Raw genomic sequence first — 15,116 nt, 5'->3', positions numbered from 1 at the left:
TGAACCATCCCCCCTCACCCCCTGCTCCCCGTGGAAAAATTGTCTTCCATGAAACTGGTCCCTGGTGCTAAAAAGTTTGGGGACCACTGCTTTAAGTGAAAAGATGAACGTTCTTGACTTAATAAGGAAAGAAAAAAAATCGTATGCTGATGGATCTAAGGTAAGCATGAATGTTTTATTTGTAAATTGTGAGGAAGGAAATACTGTGCTAGTTTTGCTGTTATACCTTAAACTGTACAAGTTATGGTCACAGTGCAATAAGTGCTTAGTTAAGATGGAAAAGGCATTAAATTTGTACAATAAGATATTTTAAGGAAGAGAGAGAGAAAGAGACCACATTCACATAACTTTTGTTGCAGTAAATTATTATCATTGTTCTGTTTTAGTATTAGTTACTGTTGTTAATCTCATACTGTGCCTCATTTATAAATTAAACTTTATCATACGTGTGTGTGTATAGGAGAAAAAACATAATATATAGAGAGTTTGGTACTATCCAGGCTTTCAAGCATCCACTGGGGGTCTTGAGATGAATTCCCTGTGCATAAGGGGGAACTGTTGTATTTCTGTGGAACTATAATTTGAAGCAACATGTATTTTTTGGCAAGTTTCAGTCAAGATTTAGTTACAGTTGCTTTTGAAAACACAGATGTGATAGATTTTCTATTTACATACAGATGTTTTAGTCATTTATAAAGAGTATTGTGAAGCTTTTTCTGCATTGTTTTACTTTAAGGAAGGTAGGTACCTATTTGTAATTTTTTATCTTCAACACAATACCAATTCTGATACTTGCACATTTTAGAGGAGGAGAAAAAGGATGGGAAATTCCAGCAGTGCTCTCTATGTATGTTAAAAGAAACGTAACATGCCCAAGGTGACTCATTTGGTAAATTGAGTGAATTATATTTTACATTCATAGTTCCAAGGGAAAAATTAACAGTGTGTGTGTCTGGATGGAGGTCTGGGGAAGAGGATTTTTTTTTGGCTGCGTTGGGTCTTCTTTGCTGTGCACAGGCTTTCTCTAGCTGCAGCGAGCAGGGGCTACTCTTTGTTACAGTGTGTGGGCTTCTCTTGTTGTGGAGCACGGGCTCTAGGCGTCTGGGCTTCAGTAGTTGAAGTATGCAGGCTTAGTAGTTGTGACACGCAGGTTCTAGGGTGTGTGGGCTTCAATAGTTGTGGTGCCTGGGCTCGGTAGTTATGGCTTGTGTGCTCTAGAGCTCAGGCTCAGTAGTTGTGGCGCACAGGCTTAGTTGCTCCGTGGCATGTGGAATCTTCCCGGACCAGGGATTGAACCTGTGTCCCCTGCATTGGCAGGCGGATTCTTAACCACTGCGCCACCAGGGAAGTCCCTGGGGAAGAGCTTTGTTTAACTTGGATTTGCTCTTTCTACCTCTCTTGAGTTCAGTTCACTTGTTAAACTTATCAGTTGAAAAGAGTAAGTTAACTTACTTAACTTTTACTTAATCCAAGGATAAGTCTTGAGAATTACCAAGTTGTTCTTTATAGTCTTCACTTCTTTCCCCCATTTTAGATGCTTCTTGATATGATGGATATCTTTTAAATAACAGTAGATGAAAGCAAGAAAATATTAATGGGTCAGAAAGCATATACGTTAGTCATATGCAGTGCAATCATCTTTACTAATTGTAATGCAACGCTGCAGTAATCCAAATAACATTTTTAAAAAATTGTGACTCTGGAAGAATTTTTCTAGCACTATGATTTCTCTTATAATTTGTTTGATACTTGATTGTTTTCTGTCAAAAAAGAAAATGACTGAAAAGATCATTTCTCCTGGGTTTGAGAGATGTTGGGATGGAGGAATAATGGGAAAAAATTTTCCTTTAGGTAATCAAAGACACCAGAGATCTCATATATGACATTTAATTTAGCGGCTATCACTTAATGAAATAGAGTTTATTTCTTCAGCAGAGGTTATAGAGTGATCTGAAGAGTTCCTGTTGCTTTGTGGATGCCACAATGAGACATTAATGGACTAAAAGTCATTATATTTAGTGATTAATTAAAATTAGATCCTCTCTGCAAGTAACCATCCTTTTATATTAAACTCAGTGGTAAACTCTGAGCCCTTTTAAAAAATTGGAATATGAACATGTATCAAATATGAGTTGGATGTTAATTTTCTGCTTGGTTTTTTAAACCTTATTTCTCAGAACATCTAATGTAGTAACACTTATCAGATAGATCGTCCTAGGCAAGGTAGTAAGTAAATAATATACATTTATTTTATTTAATCATTGCAATAACTGTGTAAGGAAAGACTATTTGCTGAATTTAAACCCAGGTAACTTATTGAAATTTTATTCCTTATAAGTCAATATAAATCATTTCTTTTAGGGAGCAAAAGGAATGTTTCTTAAATGAATGTGATTCTGTTAAAATCCTAATGAGTAAGTTTTGACTTAATGTTTTCTTTTTTAAAAATAATAACATTTATTTTTTTAGGAAAGGTGGTTTTAATTTGTGGTACTTTTGTCAGACTTCTTCAAAAGTGACCTTTGTAGACCACTATTTAGTTAGGTTGTTAAATGATGACCAGGGCAGTGGCAGCTTCAGATTATTGTCAGGTGAGTTATTGTCAGCTGCTCATTAGGATCATTAAGCTGATTTACTGGGTAAACAAAGTTATTTGTGAGGTCATAGAAGTTAAAGGAGCTTAGAGATGGAATGGGTGACTTTACAAAATGAGCCTTTTAACTCATTAAAAGAGCAGAAGCAATATTTTGTCAGTTTTGGTCCACCATTTCTGAGGGATCATCTTGTAATGCGTAGCAATTAAGTATTTTCCAATAAAAAGTTGTACCTTTTTATTGAGTCATGAGGTCAGTTATTTGCTTTAGAGATTCTGTGATTGGGTTTGTGAATAAACTGTATTTTCCTTTAGAACAATAGTCACATCCACGTTATTAGTAGCAACATCTGTAGTATTTATATAATGCATATTGTGGTGGACTGAGTCTTGTCCCCCATCAATTCACATGTTGAAGCTCTACCTTCCAATGTGACTGTATTTGGAGACAGAGCCTTTAAGAGGTAATTAAGATTGAACGAGGGGCCCTAATCAGATAGGGCTGGTACCCTTAAAAGAAGAGGAAGAAACACCCAAGCTCTCCCCCTGCACATGCACCAAGGAGAGGCCATGTGGGTATGATATAGTGAGAAGGTGGACACCTGCAAGCCAAGAGGAAGGTGCTCCTTTAAAAACTGGAAGCTTGATCTTGGTCTTCAAACCTACAGCACTGTGAGAAAATAAATTTTTGTTGTTTAAGCGTCCTAGTGGATAGTGTTTTGTTATGGCAGCCTGAGCAGACTAATAAACGTACTATATGCCAAGGACTGATTTAAGTGATTTATGTGCACTATGAGACAGGTACTATTATTATTGTTCCCATTTTACAGATGAGGAAACTGAAGCACAGTTAGGGTTAACTAACTTATTCAAGGTTGCACAGCTAGTAAATAATGTAGCCAGAATTTGATTACAGGCAGCTTAGTGCTAAGGTTCATGCTTCTAATTGATATTTTGTTCTGCTTCAGTAAACTTTAAAGATAGAAGAAAATTAATACCAGACATGGGAAAAATCCATATGACAAAATTACAGTGAATTGGTAGAAAAGTGAAAATGCAATCTGTATTATTTTCAGTAGTCAAAATTAGTTGCTTATACTTTTAGAAAAATTTTTGAGTGGTTAACATTTTTTTCCCAGCCAAATAAGCTAAGTGGGAATGGATCCTTTATTGTTTATTTTGTCTTACATTTTTAGACATGTAGTTAGTTTATTAAAGGATTAATAAAAAAGAGTTTGACTCTGTTTCCTACTTGCTCTGTTCCTTTTCTGCATCTCATATTCTTGGTAGTGAGTATGATTTGAGATTTTTTAAAAAAAATCTGTTTTTAACCTTTTTATTTAAATAGAAGAAGTCTAAGGGAGGAGTCATAGTTCTGAGTGTCTCATTTGACCTCCCAAATCAGTATGCCTTTACAGAATCAGAATCTTAAGAGTTGGGAGGAACTTTAAAAGTCTAGTCTATTACTATAGCAACATATAGGCAGGTATCGAACTCTTACAATATTCTAGATTATAAGGAAAACAATTTAAAATGTGTCCATTTCCTGTCTCTTAGCCTTGATTATTAAAACATTCTTTTATACGGTAACTGAAATCGTATTCCTCTGACTTTTGTCTAGTTTGTCCTTGGCATCAGAGAATTCTTTATGTACAGATAACAGAAGATCCATTTCAAAATGGCTTAAACTAAAAAAGAAATTTAATCAGCTCAATGATGTTCTAGAGTAGATTTGGTACCAGCTAAGCTTTTTTCTTTATTTCTTTCCTCTATTTTCCTCTTTGTGTTTTTATCTTCAGGCTGGCTTCCTAGAGGGATGGCTGCAGCAACTTGACGCTTCATATCTTCCTACTAACACATCTATAGAAAAGAGAACACTGTAGAGAAGAGAGCACTTGGTTTTCTCAGAAACCACCTTGTTTCTTGTTTATCTGGGTCTTGTGTCCAGCCTTGACCTGAAAGCTATACCCAGAGGCTTGGGATAGATTCCTTTGGTTTTGCCTAATTAGGGCTCAGCCCTGGAGCTTGTGAGTGGGAAGAGGAAAATGTTGATGGACATAAGTTATCACTGGTAATAATTTTTCCAGCAGTGATTAATAGTCACAATGAATTACTTTTACTTAGGTATCCTGGAGAATTGAAAGATTTTTGTTAGGAATAGATCTTTTTGCATTTAAAAGAATTTTGATTTGTTACAGAATGTTACTTGATCTTACAATGCTTTTTGAAGTGCACCTTTTATTTTCAGTGTATGTGTGTATGTATAAATTCTTCTTGATATTTATAACTTGCTAATGATTTCTAATATTTTGTTGAGGGTTTTGCATTCATATCTTGGGAAGGACATTGTTTTGTATTTTTCTTGAACTATCGTTGTCTTGTTTCAGTATCAGTGTAATATTGGCCTAATAAAATGAGTTTGGAAGTGTTCTCTGCTCTTCATTTTTCTGGAAAAGATTGTGTGCTGTTGGTTTTATATTTTTCTCAAGTTTTTGATATAATTTGCCAGTGAAACCATATGCATCTGGAGCTTTTTTTTTTCTGGGAGATTTTTAAACTACAACTTCAGTTTATTTCACATCCTCTATAAGGGCCATTCGGTTTATCTGTTTTACCTTGGGTTAGTTTTGGTAGTTGAAGATTTTGAGGAATTGGTCTATTTCATCTAAGCTACTGATTTTGTGTGCATAGAGTTGTTTGGAGTATTATCTTGTTACCTTTTGAATATCTGTAGCAGCTGTAGTTATAACCCTCTTTCATTCCTAATATTGGTAATTTATGTTGTTTTTTCTTTGTTTGTCCTGCTAGAAGTTTATCAATTTTATTGATATTTTCAAAGAAGCAGCTTTTGGTTTCATTGATCTTCTGTATATTTCCTTTATGTTTTCAATGCTTTGATTTCTGCTCTTTGTTATTTCCACTCTTCTGCATAATTTGGGTTGCTTTTGTTCTTGCTTTTCTAATTTCTTGAAATAGAAGCTTAGATTATAGGTTCATGATCCCCTTTTCCAATGTAAGCATTTAGTGCCATAAATTTTCTGACAAGTGGTGCTTTAGCTGCATCTGAAAGATTTTGATATGTTGTGTTTTCATTTTTATTCAGTTCAGTATGTTTTAAAACTTCCCTTGAGTAAGTTGTCTAATTGCTAAATGCTTAGAGATTTTTCTTTTCTCTTTCTGTGACTGATTTCTAATTTAGTTTCATTATGGTCAGAGAATATACTTTGTGCCATTACAATTCTTCTAAATTATTTAAAATTTACTTTTTGACCCAGAATATGGCCTGTCTTGGTGAATGTTCCATTGGTGCTTGAAAAGAATGTTTATATGTGTAGTGACTGTTATTGGGTCTAGAATGTTCTGTTAATGTCAGTTAGATCTCATTGGTTTATGGGTTTGTTCAGACTTCTTCTGTTCTTGCTGATTTTCTATCTAGTAGTTCTGTCAATTACTGAGAGAGGGGTGTTGAAGTTCCCAACTCTAATATTGGATTTCTTTCTTACTCCTTTCAATTCTGTCAGCTTTTGCTTTATATATTTTGAGGTACTCTTGTTAGCTGCTTACACATTTAGGATAATTATATCTCCTTGGTAGGACCACCAAAGCCCTAATACCAAAACCAGACAACGATATTACAATAAAAGGGAACTACCAACCAATGTTCCTCATGAACATGGACACAAGAATCTTTGACCAAATTAGATTTATCTTAGTAAATCTAATTCAGCAATATGTAAAAAGAATAATACCTCATCACCAAGTGGGGTTTATCCGAGGAATGTGTGGTTGGTTTAACATTTGGAAATTAGTCAATATAATTGAAGATATTAAGGGACTAAAAGAGGAAAATTCTATGAGCATCTCAGATGCTGAAAAAGCATTTAACAACACTCAATATCCATCCATAATAAAAACTCTCAGCAAACTTGGACTGGAAGGGAACTTTTTTAGCCTGATAAAGAGTATTAAAACACACCCACTCACCCACACACACAAGAAAATTCTAGGGAATCTACCAAACAACAATAAAAAAGTACTAGAATGAAAACAAATTTAGTAATGAGGCCATATGATACAAGTTTGATATACAAAGTAAATTATATTTCTAGATAATAGCAATAAACAGTTGTAAGTACAGTTTTAAAATAATCTCATTTGCAGTAGCATAAAAATATGAAGTATATGTGGATGAATTTAACAAACTATGTGCAAAGTCTATACACTGAAAACTGTGATTATTGAAAGAAATTTAAAAGGACTTAAAGGAGAGAGATGTCTTTATGAGTTGGAATACTTGGTATTGTTGAGATGTTAGTTCTCTTGAAATCCATATTTAGATTTAAAGCAATCTAAGTAAAAATGACCTTTCCACATAAATTGATAGGCTGATTCTAAAATCTGTATGAAAACACAAAGCATGTACAATAATCAAAATAATTTTTAAAAAAGAACAAAGTTGAAGGATTTACATGACTTGATTCTAAGATTTACTGTAAAGCTTCAGTAATGAGGAAGTATGGTTTTAGCATAAAGATAGACATAGAGATCACTGGAAAAGAATAGAAATAGAACTGCACATACATTTTTAATTGATTTTCAACAAGGGTGCTTTCAGTGCATTATAGGTAAGTCTTTCCAATAAGTGGTGTTGGGTCAGTTATATATTCATGTAGAAAAATAAAAAGCTTGACTCTTTAACATTGTATACAAAAATGAACTTGAAATGAATCATAGATCTAAACAAAAAAACTAAAAGTATAAAACTTCCAGTAAAAAATATTTGAGAAAATCTTTGCGACCTTGAGGTGAGCAAAGAGTTTTTAGAATACAAAAGGAATAAACCATTAAGGAAAAAAAATTGATAAATTGGGCTTCATGAAAATAAAAAATTTCTGCTTTCCAGAAGACATTAAGGAAATGAAAAAGCAAGCCCCAGAATCGGAGAAAATATTTGTGATACATGTATAAGGATATATTCAGAATATATAAATAATTCACCAATAATTCACCAAAGAAAGTAAATGAATAGCCAATAAGCACATCAGTCACCAGGGAAATTAAAATTCAAACCACAATGCAAAATCCTACATACCGAGTAGCATGAATAAAATGAAAAAGACCAACAATGTCAAATACTGAGAAGGATGATGGAACATCTAGACCTCTCATACATTGCTGCTGGGAGTATACAGTGGTACACTCTGGAGAGCAGTTTGTCAGTCTCTCATAAAGTTAAGCACAAACTTACTATACCCGCCAGCAAGCCTATTCCTAAATATTTCCAGGATGCTCACGAGTGAGATCAGATAATAGTTTTATTTTTCTTACTAAGTTATATTTTTGCATCAATGGTATGCAAAATTCATTAAGTTGAATTTTAGGCTTTCTTTTCCTATGTTCTATCAAAATTTATGTCGAAGTTATCATCCTTAAAGTAGAATTTATTCTATGAAACTTCTAGAGTGTGATACTTTTATAGTGCATAGCTCTTTGAAAATTTCTCAATTTCCTGTTTCTTGGTCTGCTTATCTAGATTTTCTATTTCCTTTTTCATAAGTCAAAATAATACCTATTTTCTTAGAAAATTGTCAATTCCACTCATTTTCAAATTTATTGGGAAGATATGGCTAAATTAGGCTTTTGTAAAAAATAGTTTTCTTAATTTCCTTTGTATCTGCCTTTTAATATACTCTCAATTCCTTTTTTTGTGTTTTTATATTCACATGACTACTTTTAAAAAATCAGTTGGTCCTAGATTTATTGTATAGTTCTTTTCATAGAACCATCTCTTGAATTTATTATTTTGACAGTTTTCTTTATTCCTAATTCATTTATTTCTTTAGCTTTTCTGATTCTTCTACTTCATTGCTCAAGTTTATCATTTTTCTTATTTTCTTAGTAGAACATTTTCATTTGTTCTCATTAAATAGTATACAATTTTTAAGTTATGAGTTTTTCTCAGAGAACTGGTTCAGTTGACTCCTATGTTCTCATAATAAATCTTTATTAATGTTTTATATATTCTGTTGTGTCATATTTTAATTCTTATTTGACCCAAGGGTAGTTTTAGACCCTTTAATTTTTTCCAGTTGAAACCTTGAGTTGTCTAGATAAACACTCACAGTGATAGCCAGTAATTTCAGTTTTGCCTTTTTCTTCTTTGTGCTGTTTAGCTCGTGGCACAAACCTCTCCTTCTGCAACCAACTAGAATTGGTAAAATATGTGGGTCAGGCCTTTTTCCATTTCAGAGTAGTCAGCACCTTAGAGGAGCATGCACTTACAGAGCTAAATAAATAACTAGAGAACTGAGCATAACTACCTATAAAAATTGAAATAAGAACAAAAACAGGGACTCCTAAGGATTTAAAATAAGGATGATAAATATTGTGGACAAAATACAAAAATAAAAAGAGGTACATATTTAATTCAGATGATTATGCAAGAGATAAGGATATATGGGTGACTAAATGGCTTGATAAAATTTTTATTATCTTAATTAAAAGCTGAGGAACAAGAAAAGAAAAAGGAAAGTATGTCTGTAATAACCCAGTTAATATCAACATGAAGGGAACTGAGTGGGGAGAAGACCAAGGGATTTATCAGAGTGTGGTGTAGTACTTGTTTTATTAGTGGGAAGATATACTTCTTGATAAGTTGAAGAAATTTTTAGGAGCGCATGAATAAGAAAATGTGATATAGGTTGAGGACAGTCATTATAAGAACAAATTTGTGTAGACTTAAACCATCACAAGAAAACACTATTTATTTAGGAGAAAAAGGAATGGAATTAAAAAGGAAAGAAAAGAAGGAATACTAAATGGAAAATGTGAACCTAGGTAGTGTCGAATGCTGACTCCTAAAATATCACCAAGATAACTTGTTGATAAGACAAAGCTGAGTTTAATGCTTACCATGGTAAGGGAGATCACTACCTCACCGGAGCCATAGTAAGCCTGTCAGACGAGGAAGGACAAAGTTGAGATATATATTGAGATTTTAAGTCTTGTTTAACAAGGGCCTTTCAGTTGGAGAGTTATGGTTGATTACATCTTGGTTATGATTGGGTAAGGATCATGATATAATAGTTTTGGATTGGTGAGTGGAGAATTTAGAGGCAAGAGGTTTAGAGTTTTAGAGTGTTAGTCATCATTTGATACTTTCTGTTAAAGAGTTGATGAATCTTTCAAGAAGTTCCTGGAATGAACAATAACTTATTTTGCAGCTTCTCTCTTTCTGAGCAAGAGTTTCCTGGAAGAGTAAACTCATGTTGATGAAGACAGTGTAACAGTAAAGTCATGTTAATGTAGACAATAAGCTGTGTGGGTGATTTTCATTCTCAGAAGGTAGAAATAATAGTTCAATTCCTGGGGTTAGGGAGGACCCAGCTGCTCCATGTTATTTGTTCTTTTACTACACTACTAGATTTGTCTTGCTAGTATCTTATTCAGGATTTTTGCAGTTATATTCATTAGTAAGATTGGCCTGTTCTGTTTTCTTGTGTTTACAGTATCTGTTCTTGGTATCAGTTAGGCTAGCTTTGTTGAATTAGTTCCTCCCTCCCTGAAACATTTTCTTTTAAGATCAAGATGATCTCTTTCTTGAAGATGGGTAGATCTTACTATTTTGATTTTCTCTGCTCACATTATATTTTATGACTTCTTTTTAAATATGTTCTACCTGCTTTTTGATTGTTAAGGACTATTATAGTTTATATTCCATCACGGTTATATAACCTTGTTATACTTTTGTTATTATTTTAAGTATATTTTTTGCCCTTTCTATGAATTTACCAAAAGAGCACGGTTCCTGGTTGTCTTATGACTTAGCTTATCATCTTGAACCACTGTCGCCATTTCTTAAATTAATCCTCTTTATTTTTTTCCCCCAGTCTATCTCAATTAAGGAGATAGATATCTCATTTTCTGACCAGGAAGAAAATTAAGGAGAATTATAATTTTAGTTTTCCTTTATCTTCCTATTAGTTATCAATGTGTCATCTTTAGGAAAATGTTTTAAACAATGTATATTATCTATTCTTATGGAAAAGTGAACCATGTTGGGTATTTTTTTCATCCTTATATTTCTACTTTGATTTACTTTTTTAAAATAAATAAATAAATTTATTTATTTATTTATTTATTTTTATTTTTGGCTGCATTGGGTCTTCGTTGCTGCACGCAGGCTTTCTCTAGTTGCAGCGAGCGGGGGCTACTCTTGGTTGTGGTGTGTGGGCTTCTCATTGCTGTGGCTTCTCTCGTTGCAGAGCACAGGCTCTAGGCTCACAGATTTCACTAGTTGTGGCACACGGGCCCAGTAGTTGTGGCTCACGGACTCTAGAGTGCAGGCTCAGTAGTTGTGGCGCATGGGCTTAGTTGCTCCACGCCATGTGGAATCTTCCCAGACCAGGGCTTGAACCCATGTCCCCTGCATTGGCAGGCAGATTCTTAACCACTGTGCCACCAGAGAAGTCCTGATTTACTTTTTAAGTATAAAAAATTAAAATAGACCTTGTATGAAGGGCATCTTTTTAATGACATTTTCCCCCCATATATAGGAAGTTCACAAATGGGTGCTACTATAGTAGATGCTTTGGATACCCTTTATATTATGGGACTCCATGATGAATTCCGAGATGGGCAAAAATGGATCGAAAACAACCTTGATTTCGGCGTGGTGAGTATACAGTTCATAATTTATTCCATTGACTATGAAAAGACACTGTAACAATAGTTTTGAGAGTTATACTAGCAGTTTAAGGAAATCCTAAGTCCCCCTTCTTCTTTTGCGATTGTCAGTTGTTCAGTTTTTGCGTAAAATAATCACCCTTTCTCACCATTTTCCTTTTCCTTTTCTTACCCTTATCATTTAACGTAATGTATTGCATGTGTTAAGGCAAGAGTTAGGAAAAAAAAGCACATTGAATTAGAAACATCAGGAAACCGTAAATTACTTTATAAATATTGTTTTATTATTTTTTAAAGAAATAATGATTTGGTACCATTTTTTTAAACATTTTTTTAAAAATCTATTTTATTTTTAAAATTGAAGTATAGTTGATTTACAGTGTTGTGGATTTGGCACAGTTTTGAAGAGCCTTCATAGTTATGCACATGCTCATCCTTCCAGCATTTTGGCATAGTTGTTAAGTAGTGCTGCTTAGGTTTGAAGCCCAACACAGCCACAATTCTAGTGCTATTTGGGAAACCTACCTATAAGTAAGTGCTACTTATTCTTTTTAAACCTATCATAAAATTTCTATCCTATTGCAATATTGTGAGGATTATTTGAAATAATCTGGTACATATTAAGTGTTCAGTAAATGTTAGCAATTATTTTCATTGTTACCAGTTTTCACCTAAAAGATGTGTGGACTATTTTGTCATATTCATTTTCATTTTTCATGATATTTTTACTTTTCCTTCTGACTGTAGTGAGAAGCCACTTCTTATGTGTTTTTCTCTTTGGCAAACTCTGTATCATTCAAACTCTATCATTAGCCTTTCCTGATGCTAATTAGACAAAAACTGATTACTTTCTTTTATATTATTTTAGCATTTTGGACATAGCTCAGAACAGTTTTTATTATCAGGTTTAGGTTTGGCTGTGAATGACAGAAAATCTAGTATAAAATAGCTTAAACAAGATACATGTTTATTTCTCTTTCATGCAAGTCAAGTACAAAGATAAACAGTTTAGGGCTGGTTTGGGTAGCTCCTCGATGACCAAGGACCTAGGATCCTTTGTCTTATTATTCTGTCAACTTCAGTATAAAGCTTCAACCTCATGGTACAAGATGATTCCTCAAAATAAGGTGGATAAACCTTCCAGTTGCATAAAGGAGGAAGGGATAGAGAAAAGATATGTGACTGCTCAGAAGTTGGTTACCCCATTTTTGCTTGTGTGTTATTGAGTGAATCTAACTCATGTGGCCCCACCTTACTGTAAAAGGGGATTGAGAAATGCAGGGTTTCCCCTGTATAGTTCTGTAGCTCTTAGAGATTATGTACTTCAAGGTCATGAAGATATATTCCTGTATTTAATTCTAAATGTTTTAAAGTTCTGCTTTTGCATTTAGGTCTTTAGTGCTTATATAGTTGAGTTTGTGGGTAGGTTAAGATAGGCAACTATCAATTGATCCTAGCACATTTATTTCTCTACTATTTATTCATGCCACATTAGTCATGTATTAGTTATATCACTCTATTCTTTTCTACTGGCTTTTCTCTTTATCCCTACATCAATATTTTAGTAGTCTAAATATTTATTATAGTCTTAACTAGTTTTATAAGAAAAGCTTAATATCTATAGCTGAATCTTGATATCTGATCTTATTCTACTAGGAAATTATCTTAGCAATTCTCAGTTCTTTGCTCTTTTAAGCTCTGGAAAAACTGTGTTGAAATTTTGATGAGGATTGAATTCAATTTATAGAGTAATTTGGAGAGAATTGGCATTTGTGAATCTCAAATACTCCTGTTTGTTAACATGGCAGCTTTATTATGCCTAATAATTTGTTGGTATATCATTGTGTCAGTTGGCTCAATCAAGAACCAGAACTGTACAGTTTTTTTAATTAGAGGATTTAGTGTTTAGAATTGTTAACCAAGTAATGGGGCACTGAAAAGACAGAAAGAGAACATTGTAGTATTACAAGAGGTAGTAACTACAATAAATGGCTGCCATGCCTGGAACTGTGAGAACAATGGGGAGAGGTTGAGATCATTAAAATTTACTAGCTTGGGACTCTGTTTTTGATACCTTAGGAGTTCTTAAAAGGGGCTCCTCAGACCTGGGACTCAGACCTCTGAGGAGTGGGTACCTAGTTAGAGCTTGGTATCTCTAAAGGGCACAAGGAGGCTGATTTGGGGAATGTGTCTGTGGCAGGGGAACTGTAACCTGGAACCAACTGCCACTGCCAGGGTGAAGAACCATGGCTGGTTTGACACTGTCAGAAACTAGAAGTAGACTGGAAGGAATAAGTTCCTTTTTCTTCCTTCAGCTTTGTATTATCTTTGTAGAACCTTCTATCATCAGCACAGCTTATAAGGAAGCCAGATGCATTTGAAGAGTTCTAGTTTCAGTATACCGAAGTAGAGTGTAGAAGGATGGATTTGAAGCTGAGAAAAAATAACTTAATAATCAGCACAGTCATTTTCCATTCTTTCACTTTTACCCTTTCTGTGTCGTATGTTTTAGCTGTATATTTTACATATAGTGCGTATTTAGATTTTGTTATTTTTATCCAGTCTTGGAGTCTTTTAACTGTTAAGCTTGAAATATTTACATTTAGTATAACATATTTTTAGAGTTGAATCTTCAATCATTGTTTTGCTACCTATATCATTATTGTACTTCTCATTTGCCTTTATTTTCTATCTTATTTGGATTAAATTACTTCATGTCTCATTTTCCCGCTACTAGTTTGACTTTATACTTTCCATTTCCATTCATTTTGGGGTTACCCTTAAAATTTTAATAGGTATACTTACCAAAGTTTAAAATTAATCATTTTCTCTATCCTTCTTCTGAAAAACATAAGGATCTTAAAATGTTTTAATTTAGCTCATCTCCCTCTTGTCTTATGTGTAATTGTTGTCTAGTTGGTCCCAACTTGTATTTGAAGCTTTCAAATTAAGTAATTAATAAATAAATAAATATATTTATTGAGTGCCTTCTCTATGACAGACACTGTTCTAAATCTATGGATACAGGAATGAACAAAACAGAGTCTTATCTCTAGTTTATACTAGTTTCTATTCTAGTTTGAGGAGAAAAGTAGTAAATACATATTCAAGATATATTGAATATAGCATGTCAGATAGTGATAAGTGCTTACTCTTAAAGAAGAGTAAGTAGGATTGGAGTAAGTGGTGGTGAGAGGTTGCTATTTTATATCCATTGGATATTGAAGGTGACGTTTCTGAGAAGAGACCCAAGGGAAGCCATGTGGATATGAGAGAGCCAAGCTTTCTCCTAATAGATACTATAGCTGAGTATAGAATTAGAGGTTGATGATTATTTTCTCTTAACCTTTTAAAGATACAGTTCCATTGTCTTCCTGTTTCTGTTATGCTATTGAAAAGTATGCTGTCAGTTTAATATTTGAAAGGTAATCTGTTTTCTTTCCCCTTGTTTTAATATTTTCTTTTTTTTGCTTTGTTGTTCTGTAATTCCATTACCATTCTGTATTTAGACTATTCCTTAAAGGACTCATGTTTTATCAGTCTGAGGACTTTTGTTTTCATCAATTTAGGAAGATTCTCAGTCATTTCTCCTGTGAATAATGCCTCTCCCTCAGTCTCTTCTTCTCTCCCTCTAGAAACTTTTCTTCTGTCTCTTGTGAGGGAAGGTATGAATTTTACAAATAAGAATTATATAATATTCAGATGATAAGTGTTAATTGGGGAAATAGTACAGAGTAAGGAATATTAGTGATGAGGGATTACTTCACAATTTTATATTGTGTGGTCAGAAAAACTTTCTAAGTGAACTTTGCTTAGAGATCTGCAGGTAAAGTATAAA

At 33.6% G+C, this 15,116-nt stretch overlaps 1 protein-coding gene across 4 annotated transcripts in view; it reads left to right on the top strand.

Annotated features, from left to right (window-relative positions):
- The window catches only part of MAN1A2 (mannosidase alpha class 1A member 2), a 150,456-nt gene that overhangs the window by 45,962 nt on the left and 89,378 nt on the right, over positions 1–15,116 (top strand). For all 4 annotated transcript variants that reach the window (XM_081226513.1, XM_081226512.1, XM_081226514.1 and 1 more), the window contains exon 4: positions 11,149–11,267. In XM_081226513.1, coding sequence (XP_081082639.1) covers positions 11,149–11,267 — 119 coding nt within the window. The remainder of the gene's footprint in view (positions 1–11,148; positions 11,268–15,116) is intronic.

Source organism: Mesoplodon bidens (assembly GCF_964165515.1).
Source record: "Mesoplodon bidens genome assembly, chromosome: 2".
Classification (NCBI taxonomy): Eukaryota; Metazoa; Chordata; class Mammalia; order Artiodactyla; family Ziphiidae; genus Mesoplodon; species Mesoplodon bidens.
Note: the sequence above shows the minus strand (reverse complement) of the source record. Positions and strands in the feature narration are given on the sequence as shown.